Source organism: Monopterus albus, unplaced genomic scaffold, assembly GCF_001952655.1.
Source record: "Monopterus albus unplaced genomic scaffold, M_albus_1.0 scaffold72.1, whole genome shotgun sequence".
In the NCBI taxonomy this organism is placed as follows: Eukaryota; Metazoa; Chordata; class Actinopteri; order Synbranchiformes; family Synbranchidae; genus Monopterus; species Monopterus albus.
In genome coordinates, this window is record NW_018127952.1 from 2,147,177 (window position 1) to 2,159,070 (window position 11,894).

Sequence of the window (11,894 nt, forward strand, 5' to 3'; positions counted from 1 at the left end):
CCTTTCATAACTATCACAGGCTGTTTCCTTGAGGAACCCTCCACACCACTGTCTTCTGATATCTGTGAACCATTAAATTATTGGCTCACACTGATTTTATTTTATGGCTCTGACTAATACCGAACCGCTCAAGAACACTCACATGACTCTTGTACATAAATAAAATGCTCTATTCTCTGAGAGATCTAGCTTGCCATGAGTAGGAGTCAAAGAGAAGTTGGTCTGCAAGTATGACAGCCAGATTAACCACAGAATGTCAAAAGAAAAAGGAACACTCAGAGAGTACCTGAATTTCAGGGGGCTATCTTCATTATAGACCGAGTTATGGCAGAAAATATGTGTTAAATGGATTTTTAGGGCAGCTGTGTAATAGGCTATGTGTATGACTGTAGTCCGCAGCCTCCGGTTCTAATGCGGCTAGCATGCCTGTATCTGGTTAAGCAAAACTAATGTGCAGCTTATCAAATGTCGAGCCACAAATAAATCCAAATGAGGTGTAAATAAAATCTAAAAGGTGTTCACATATATCAGTCACAAAAGCAGTTCACTAGATGATAGTTCTACTTTGCTGTAATTCAAGCCGTTATAGTTCTGTATTGATCTTTCACCACTTAAGTACCCACAACTTCATTGTGAGTGGTTAAACAAAATGACACTGGAATTTTCTCTAACAATCCATTCAAGGCTATGCAGATGACATTTTTCTAGCGCCAAAATTCTCACAACATCACAAGCCATTTCAGAACTCTTAGTAAATCTTGCTGGTACCGCAAAAAATACACCATACAGAATAGAACAGAAAATACAGTAGCAAACAACCAGAAACTGGTGTGCTCATTGATTTGATTTATTTATTCTTTCAAGCATGTAAAGACAGTTGATATGTCAACACACATAATTTTACACACATCCAACAAATGCTAATCCAATATCAATGTGCTTATACCTAGTACATGCTTGAATGGAGTAGGAAGAAGTCAGACTTATCCAGTCCTACCCCATGACATCATCTTACCATCATTGGTTTGCAAGCAGTATCTCTACATAGATAATTCTCTTCTACACCACACAAGTAATATATTAAAGAATTATTACAAAGTATTAACATTCATACACCACACCCACAATGTTCCATCTGGTTAATCATTAAGCCTGTTCTTGCATATATCTTGATTGACACATACCTTTATATTTATGTTTAATAAATAACCATTGCAGTTGAACCCAGAAGTCAGCGGACTACAGTCATGCACAGAACTTATTGCAAGAGTTAGACTTTCACTTTCTAGTAAAGAAAATGAACAACGGCGTGCTCGTCACACTCTGGAGTCGCACACTAGTCACACCAGTTCCCACTGTGATTGTCTAAAATATCACATGACTGGTTGCACTGCATTGTGGAAAACTAAGGATGGGTTCTGATAGCTGGTTCTAATTTGGGTCTGGTGTCGTAACACATCTGGTTCCTAGATTCAGGTTATCCCTCATCAAATCTTAGATTGACTCTGTTTAGCTGTAGGTGAAGAAACTGGCACGCGTTTAGGTATGTTAACAAAGCAATCCTGAGCCCATGTGGTTATATTGCTTGATGCGGTGCTGTCTGAGGGATCAGAGAGCACGGTCATCCAGCTTAGGCTTGCGTCCTTGGCCTTTACTCACTGAAATCCCTCCAGACTCCTTGAATCTTTTGTGTTATTCACCGTGGAGGGTGACATATTCAATTCCCTTCCAATCTTTCTTTGATGAACATTGTTTTTAAACATTAAAGTGATTTTTCTCATGTGTATATTGGCCAACTGGTGATCCTTGGCCCATCTTTGCTCCTAAAGGGCTTGGCCTTTCCTGGATGCCACTTTTGTACCAAATCATGATGCAGTCACCTGTTTCAAGTCAAATCATCATTTTATTGTTTTACCTCAATACTAGCCCTAAACCCTCGGAGTTAGTGATTGTTTATCTACATGTCAGCCCTGTGACTGACTGGCGACCTATCCAGGGTGTACCCCGCCTCTCGGGATTGGCTCCAGCCCCTCACAACCAGATTCAGAAATGAGCTGTATAGATAATTGGTGGATGTTTATTACTTTTTTGAGTTTTGCTGTAAACAAACCAACCAACCAACCAACCAGCAAATGCCAGCAAAACATAACCATCACCCCTTGGCAGAGATTATGGTCATCACAAACAGTTAAAATATGTTTTGGTGCATCATTAAGTAAAACCAAAACACCAAGTTGTCTAAAACTAATAATACTTAAAACAGATTTGATAAGGGCTACCAAAGGATTCGATAATCTGACTTGGAGCTGGATTCAGACTCAGTAATATGCTATGAACACCTATCTCTATGGAAAACCCTCTCCTTTAGCACTTCCTCCCTGCACTGCATAGTGCAGCACTGGCTTTTCTTTTTCTTCCTCGTTTCCCATCTTCCCATAGTGTTTATTTGGCTTTTGGATCCTTAATGTTCAGGTCCCCCCAGCTCCCACCTCATGTTTCTGTGAAGTGAACATAAACAGCGCTGAAATTGAATATTTATAAAATTATGTATGGTGCCACAGTCAGCTGTGGTTCAAGTTTGATTTCACTGTTTTGTTTTCAGAGTTGGCTCATTATGAAATCTTGAGTGCCAAATTTCTCAAACTCCAACTCCTTGATTTTTGCATCTGATGGGAGTTTTTAAACCTTGTTACTAAAATCAAAAACAAGTTTCTTAACAGGGCTGTTATTTATTTATATATTTTAGTTCAATATGACAACAGTAATGCCATACTGGCGTTGTTATGTTGAAGCCCTCTGAGCTCCACTTCCTGTCTCCCTCATCATTGTCCTGGTGGTGGAAGCAGGAAGTGGAATTCTCCGTGGCAACAACAGAGGAGTGGCGCAGTTTACTCTCACCGTTCCTTGTGCTCTCTTACAGATGCCCCCAGTTTTTAAAAAGTAACCTTTCTTCTCAGCAGGGGTTAACGGTTTAGTTTAAGTTTGTTCAAAATATAGTTATCATTTACCACATTGACTGAAATAAAATTGTCCTACCAGCAAAGTAAATCTAAATTTTATGTTACGATTGCTTGTCACCACTCACATAAACAGTTTATTCAATTGTATTGTGAAAGAACATTTTACTGTGTGTGTGGGAGTAATCATGTTCCCATTATGTCTAGCCTTGTTCTCTTTTTATGAGGGCCTTTTAAATCAAATCCTTCAGCCATTTACAAGCTTTTGATTTGGTTGAATTAACAACGCTTGCTACAGTAGTCCAGAAAGGCTGGTAAGGTTCAAATACACTCATAAATCCTCAGTGAAAGCAAGGACCCAAGTTATAGGTGCAGACATTGCAGAGACTGTACAGTAGATATCAGAGTGCACGGTTTTTTTTTTTTTTTTTTTTTGCCTTGTTGTCCTTGGGACTCCTGCTGTACTGTGTGTTCATTTCCTTCCTTCACATTCTCTCTCCACGCTCTCCAGCCCACTTCGGGCAATAACAAAAATAGGCTGTGCACAGCGAAGTTAGGCTCCTAATTTAGCATCCACACGGCACAACTGACACATATTTTAATGTCAGTTGTGCCACCTGTTGGTGTTCAGCCAGTGGAATGTGGACGGAGTTAGTGTCGGCCCAGCGCTTCATTCAGAATGACCAGCCACAGTTATCCTCTGCTGTGTGCACAGATGGGCCCAAGAGGCCTTCAGTCATTTTTAATTACAGTGTGTGGACAGTGATTCCAGCATGGACTTGTTCTAGCCCAGCTTTGCCCTCACTGACTCAGGTGTCATGGTAACACACTTCTTACAGACTAAAATTCAAGCAGCACAAAGGCTGTAGATGATTAATAGATTTTTATGACTGACATTTGTTTTTTTTTCCTTTGACTTTGATTGTCTAATATTATGTTGTCCTACGTATGACCACATTTAAAATGCTAGAGTAACCTAAGAAAGCATAATAAGAACTTAAATTACCATATTACTGTTTGAGAAAGTTCCACCTCCTTGCATGCTGAGAGGCTGCAGAGTAGCAATTGTTCATTTGTTTTTCTTGGTAAGTAACCAACAATTAACCATTTATGAAAAATGTTGATGCTTATTGTTTTGTCACTGATTTGTTACTTTTTAAAACTTAAATACCTCTGAGGGCACACAGTATTGCTGGGATGATGGGATAAACCTCCTGACAGACAAATTGTTCCACTGTATCAATAATAATGATGATCAGTGGAGTCTCATTATGCTGAAGCCAGGTTGGCTCTTAGTGTTGCTCTCCTTCCTTTTGTGTCCGCTCATTCTCACTTTCCCAAGCTCAGATTTCAGGACGCCAACATCCTCTCCTCTTTTGTTTCTGTCTGTCTGTTACCGTCTCTGTATCTCCTTCATCTTTTCTTTTCAGTCTCTCTGAATCTGTCTCTGTGCCCTCTTCAGTTCATTTCTCACTCTTGCTGGCTCTGTATTTTTCAGTCAGAGCTCATGTTCCACACCCCAGCCACCACTTCCTAGTCATTAGTAGTTAAAGAGACAGAGACTTGAGAGCCGTGTGAGTGAGTGCACAACATACTTTAGAGGTAGTAACATTTATGTAAGGCTGTGTTTCACTGCAGGTCCAGAAGCCATGTTGCTGAACTGTGTTCCTTTTCAACCTTAACAGACAAATTACTTCAGGAGAAACTCTCATAAAAAAAAAAAAAATTAAAACGTGAAGTGGTGAACGTATCCAGTATTGTAGAAAATAAATAAATTGTAACCTCACTTTTAGTGCCCCCCTGGGGGATCCTCTGTCTAGTTCCTTGTCAGGCGCTAGAGGGTCTAGTGAGAAAACAGTTTGATGCCATAAGCTGCTCCTGACCACTTTCTGCCCCTCCATCACGTCCTGTGATGCTTTGTTGTGACAAACTGTACCAAAATCTAGTTCAGTTCAGTTAGCTTTAGCTGACTAAGGGGTAATTCTGTCAGTCCAGTAAAACAATCTTGTTGCTGCTAATGTGACACAAAGCTTGAATCACTCCCAAATTAGAATCATTAATTCACTACAAAGATAAAATTATGGTAATACTAAGTTGCTAATGTTACCAAAGCAAACACATTAGCTTTAGATATTAATGCAACCAAGTGCTAACACATATGAGTGAAGTTTTAGTCCTTTGGTTCCTTTTAATGCTCTCCATCTCAAAAAGCCAAACATCCCTGATTTTTGACCTTTCTCTGTGCAAAAGAACATGGCCTCTTTGGTTTGATGGCCGCTGTTTTGAACTTTATAGCTGGCTGTTTAAAATGATGAGTCCTGGTTTGAAAAATGCTTCTTATAACCTTTGTTAGCTGTCCAACAGAATTTATGTCAGAACCGTATTTTGACAACACAGGGTAGAGAAAATAGATTAACAACACAAGGACTGTAGGCAGCAGCTGGTCATGAAGAGTGGGGGGTGGGGGGCAGTAATATAGGGGAATGACGCCAAGGCCTGACCCATTTTTACTTGATTTATCAGACAGTGTGTAAATTCTTAGTTGATACCCCTTTAAGTTTATAAAAAAAAGGCAGTGTCAGAAGATGAATGGCAAAAAAAAAAGGTTGTGAATGCTGCAGTAGGAGCGATTATCAACTTTTACCCCTGGCCCCAATGAAGTCAAACACTGCATCTGAGCATAACTTTTAGCAAGACCCGATTGCAAACCCATTTTTATAATTGATGGAAACCAAGTGCACAATTGTGCAACACTGGCAGTATAATCCTTTGACATGTAGCAAATAAACATGGCAGCTAAATTTGACACCACTGAGCTGTCAGATTCAAAAATGGATCCACAAAAACATAGATGTGAGTTTACCATCCAGTGCCAACTATGCACCCAAGTGTAACACATCCAAATTCCCAGTGGCTAAAGGAAGAATAAAGAGCCATGACAAGATAATGAACCGTGTGATACACATACTGTAGATTTTCGAAAAGATGACTTCACATCCTAGAAAGCTGACCAAACTTGATCCTTCAGTCCTTTATAACAATGGCAGCCATTGAAGAGTCTGACTCACTTGGGTGAAGCTCTTCTTGGCTTCCTCTGACAGGGAGGTTTGTAACATGCACCTCTCAGTTTATAAAAAGAATGCGAAAAAAATGTGATTTTAATTAAATATCAAGTAAAATATGTACACTTGCATAATGGGTCAATTTTTTTTTTATACTTTCAGAATTAATTTTTTGTAAGTATGAGAATGTAGAGTACAGTTATTCAGAGGGTGTTAAATGTAGTTTGCTTTATTAAAAGTATGGATGACACATTTTGTATTCCTGAACACACACACACACACACACACAAACCTAAAGCAAGGACTTTTACTGCTGTGTAAAAATCCTCAAACAGATTCCAGGTCAGATTTCTCTGGGCATTCAGCTAATGTAACCAGATCTGTCTCTGGTTTGGTCATTTGACGGGAACAGACAAGAAGAGGCCTCTGGAGGTTTCCTCCAGCTGTGCTACGTCTGGTTTGTTATTTTGTTGTTACTATATCTGCATCAAACCTTTTTTTTAAGTTACTGTGCAGACATACAGGCACAGTGCTCAGGTAAAATGACTTCATATCTTAAGCATTTTGTCCTTCTCTTTGCCGACAGTGTAGCTTTTCCACATGCTCACTCGGCAGCAGAGTGGCTGTATATTTATTGCTTTGAATAGGTCTTCATCGCACAATGTGAGTGATACTGGTGTGAAAGTGCATCTGTGTTATGTGTGTGGAAACAAAATACTGTGTGTACTTGAAAAAGTGCTACAAGGGCAAGTGTGTCCACTTTTTGAAAGTTTAGATTATCAGCCTGGTGTAGAAAACATAGGCCTGAAGAATGAATAGTATACAATTTATTTAAAGAATGGACCACAGGAGTAGCTTTCATCCAGACTGTCCTAGCTAAGGCTGCTAATGACTTACTGTTCAGTGATTAATCACCTTTAAGAAATTGATCAATCAAAATATAATAATTGGTGTGGCATCTTTTTGTGCATCTCCTGTACAACAGTTGCACTGATACTTAACTGCACTGTGTGTAATTACCCACAATCCAGATCTCTGACGTGGGCTTACGATTAGTTTTTGATGCAATAGGAGCATCATGGTGAAGGTTATTACTTGAGAAGCTTGGCTTAGCTTGTCTATAAATGTACACTCTTTTGCTTTTAAATGAAAAACTTGAGGGTATAAGTGAAATGAAAACTCCTTCAGTTCAAAGGAAATCTTTGGCGTCTCTCCTGTCATTGCTGTAATGTGGCTACCCCACACCATGGCCCTATTTAATAAAATAAACACCTGTCAAACTTACCGAGCTAGATTATGCAAAACTGATGTGGGACAATACAGTGGTGTAGAGCTGATCGCTGTCGCTTGACAGCAAGAAGGTTGTGATTTTGCTCGCTGGCTTGGGCCTTTCGATGGAGTGAGTTATTTTTTTAAATTTAACTTTATTATTAAAATCATTTACTTGTCTTAATTCTTCATTCATATACCTAACATTCTTTGTGGAACTGGAAAAGCCCTGTGTGTTTAACCCTGTAAAAGCCCAACATATCAAAAAATAGCCAGAACATTCTAATTTTTTGGAACTGTGATGTTTATTAAACCTTTTAACAAAATCCAAATTATAATTCATGATTTGAAATTCAACACTCACGATTTTTATTTGCCATATATGCATAGACAGACAGTCCAGGCATATAGGAATAGAGGTGCCATATTATTTAGATTATTTCCATTTCTTCTGTATCACATTTGATACATGGGACATTTTTGGTGATTTTTTTTTTTTTTTGCTCAGAAACCTTACATATCAAATATGATAAAAATGGTTTTATAGGGTTAAAACTTTCATTATAGAGTTTTCCCCAATGAGTGAATAATTATTTACCATTAATGTCTGACAGTTGATAAGGCAGATATCTTAAAATTCTATCCTTTTGTCGTGGCCTGTTTGCCTTTGTTTTATCATCCCATCCCCCAATTTGAGCAGGATTCCCCTTGTGTCACCTTGATCTATCAGTGGTCAATGCTGTTGTCCTAATCCATCAAAAGCAAGGTACAGCAATGGAGATTAGTGCTATTGGTAAGATTTCCTGGGTGCTTTCCTGCAGGAGATGTCCATTAGTTTATTGTCCTCAAGTGATGCTAAACACAGAGACAGGCTGCAGGGCTGTGTCCAGCACTACTACAACCCTAAATCCCCCTCCCTATCCTTTAAGCAGCAAACTGACCATCTGTTCCAGGTACCAGACCCTAACTCAGTGCTCAAAACACACACTCCAGCACAATTACACAAGCAGGGATACACACAGAGTTCACCATCAGTTCATCACAGTCATTTAATACCCGTCATTGACTGTTGAATGCTTTGTTTGAGGTCATAGTTGATGCATGTTTTCTGTGTCTCATATGGGTACGTGCCTATATTTGGAAAGGAGAGTGGTCCTGTGCTTATGTCCGTTTCAAAGTTGTTGAGGCAACGTTTGGCATGACAGGTTGTGTAAGGGGAGACAGGAAATGACCAGGCAGGGTTGCAGCATTGTATCATTTCCTTGCTGGAGTGCTTTGTACTCCACTCTGCACACTAATTATATATGTCCCTGTTCCATTTCCTGTTTCAGCTTTTTTTTTCCTGATGGGTCACACTGCAGTTAGAAACTAGGTGGGGAGCATGATCCGTTTTCTTCTCCATGAATTCTGATATTCATCATAAGTCTAAATTATAGTGATGCCTGTAAAGACAGACATTATATCTAGAGGTGTCTTTGTATTTTTGCCCTCCCCAGCTACATATATGAAAGGGTCAGAATATTAGCAACACCTCTGAATATAATGTAGTCCAGTACAACACCATCTTTAACTATGACCTCAAAAATAAACACAATTTAATTTATACATTTATGACAATTTCTTCAAAAACCTAAACAGTTTGAGCCTCATAAACAGATGTTAAGGCAGAAGTATTGCACTGAAGTGCGTACAATTGTACAGGTGTACCTCATGGCTGGTGAGTGTATATACTGTACATTGCAACAAGAAATGGAAACAGAAGAATGTGTGTTACATCAGTTTTAGTGAACATGCAGTTATTTTTAAAGTGTGCAGTTTTAATTTGTGTTTTACCATGACTTTGATACACTGTACATATATATGCATTTCAAGTGTAGCCAGTAAATTAATTGTATGTGATGTTTATCAATTATTGGTGATTATAACTTAAGAATCAGTGATCTAATGCTTCTTTACTTAGGCTACTTGTCAGACATGAATGCTCAGCAGTCACACTGGGAAAAGAAAAACATGCAGAGGCTACAACACATTGTACGATTAGCAGGGGCAGCTTAAATGCCACACTACAGCATTTCTTTCCTGCATTAAAAAAGCCACGGCTAATGGCAACAAGTTGAAGCTCATTCCTCTGTCTTTTGAAAATCAGTAACCAAAGCAGAAATTGAGATTTGCTGAAGGAAAGTAGAATCAACATATAGACACATTGCAGCATATCGCAGAATAACTCCTGGAATGCCTTGAGCATTTCAAACTGTTGATATACAGTACAAGACTGTAATACCGCCTGGGTTAGGCAAAAGGACGAATACGTCAGCTAATGCAGGCTACGGTCAACACACTCTTCTGGCTGATATAAACACCAAAGAAATTTTGTATTTGTATCACCAGCATTGAAAGCATCTGAGACACGAATCATTATGCTTTAAAATCATTACTGGGCTTGATTCACTGAGTCAGAGCCTCATAATATTGTGTGCAGCATGCAGTGCTCAGCCACAGCTTTTTAAGAGTCATCACATGGATATGTTTTATTGACAGGCTTATACATTTGCAGTTTTGCAGACTGCATACACATAGGGTACTTGGAGATCATATTGCCCCCCAACCACCATTCCCTGCTGTGCTGAATATGTTGGTTATTACTGGTTGTTTTAAGAAGTGATGGCCAATAGCAGAATATTGCCCTACCCTATCTCCTGTGCGCTTACATGTTGTATGAAAATTCCTGTTGAATTGCTCAATTAAAAAAATCTTTAGGTTCATTGTTTCATTCAGATTTAATTTATCAAATGAGTGTGTGACAGAACTATAACAAAACCTGGTGATGGCAAAGAAATTACAAAGCAGCAGAGTGTTCTTGTCAGCAGCTCAGTCATTAAATCCATCCCTGTCCCCCTCTCTCTAATGATGTCTCTGCTGTGTATTAAAGAGGGAACTTGTGAATGGCATGATTGTGTGTTCAGTAAAGTGGATGGCAGCTGCTGGTTTTGGTGTTGGTGAGAGCGTGTGTGTGCGTGTTCATGGTAATCCTTTAGATCCAGTTGATGTATGAGTATGCATGTTGTGCTCCATCAGCAGTTTGAAAGTCATTAAGGGTATTGTAGGTCTGCAAGCTATTGATCCTTTTTTTCCTGTTATCTTTCTCTTTTGCAGTGGTAATGTCTTGAACTGGTGGCCCTTCCAGCCCAGTAAAGGACGTGCCAGAGCCGGGCTGTTGCTAATGGGAACTCCTGCTCCGCCATGAGTGCTCGTGATGGCGTTGGTGGTGTGGGCACCCTGGGCCGGCGGCAGCGCTTTGAGAACTCAGAGTTCACTGTGCGCATCTACCCCGGCGACCTGGCTGAGGGCACCATTTACTGTCCGATCAGCGCCCGCAAGACCACCACAGCTGCCGAGGCCATCGAACGTGTCATTGACCGCCTGCACCTGGACCGTACCAAGTGCTATGTTCTGGCTGAGGTGAAGGAGTTTGGTGGGGAGGAATGGATTCTGAACCCCTGCGACTGTCCTGTGCAGAGGATGATGCTCTGGCCCCGTGTGGCCCTAGAGCACCGTCTCCTCTATGGAGGCGAGGATTACCGATTCCTCCTAAGGCAGAAGAATCTGGATGGTTCAATTCACTATGGTGGCAGCCTCCAGATGTGGCTGCAGATCACAGAGGAGCGTAGGCTCATGGTGCAACGCGGACTGCTACCACACCCTGAATCTGAGGGTGACCACGCAGATCTTTGCTGCCTGGCGGAGCTCAATGAGCGCTCGTTGCTGGACAACCTGCGCTCACGCTTCCGCCAGGAAAAGATCTACACCTATGTTGGAAGCATTCTCATTGTCATTAACCCCTTCAAGTTCCTGCCCATCTACAACCCCAAATATGTGAAGATGTATGATAATCATACACTGGGACATTTAGAGCCACATATTTATGCCGTGGCAGATGTGGCTTACCATGCCATGCTGCAGAGACAGAGGAATCAGTGCATTGTTATATCTGGGGAGAGCGGCTCTGGGAAGACACAAAGCACAAACTTTCTCATTCATCATCTGACTGCTCTCAGCCAGAAAGGGTTTGCCAGTGGAGTGGAGCAGATAATCTTGGGGGCTGGACCAGTACTAGAGGTGAGTGAAAATCACTAGTGTTTTGGGTTTAAAAGAGTGCTTTATCAGTATGGGCTGTTGCTAACAAAGCTGTGCACGAGAGTAGAGACTGGGACTTGTGTCAGACCTATCATACAAAAATGATGACTTGAGACTGGAGTTCTAGGAGACTTTGTTGAAACTTGACTCCCAAAAGACACGGTATGATTCAAGACTTGGTAGCAAAAACAGTAACTTTTTAAAGTACTGATTTTTAAAAATCTTGAAGCAGACTTGCAGGGAGGATACAGATAAAGTGTTGTGTGTTCATGTGAATGGTGTTCTCTATGGCAGGGGACATGTATGATTTCATTTTAAACACTGGACATCTTGAATGTTTTTATTTAAAACCATGGCTAAATATTCTTTCTTTAGTGTAAGTCTAAGTTCTTCAAATGGAAAACAGTTTTTTTTTTTTTTTTTTTTTTAAACTTGAACTGGCTTTAAATTAGATTATGTGCATGTTTATATG

The 11,894-nt window shown here is 40.1% G+C and overlaps 1 protein-coding gene across 6 annotated transcripts in view; it reads left to right on the forward strand.

The window, feature by feature from the left end:
* The window catches only part of myo9aa (myosin IXAa), a 91,825-nt gene that overhangs the window by 11,658 nt on the left and 68,273 nt on the right, over positions 1–11,894 (forward strand). For all 6 annotated transcript variants that reach the window (XM_020605687.1, XM_020605692.1, XM_020605688.1 and 3 more), the window contains exon 2: positions 10,442–11,404. In XM_020605687.1, the coding sequence (XP_020461343.1) occupies positions 10,529–11,404 (876 nt within the window). In that variant the 5' untranslated portion in view covers positions 10,442–10,528. The remainder of the gene's footprint in view (positions 1–10,441; positions 11,405–11,894) is intronic.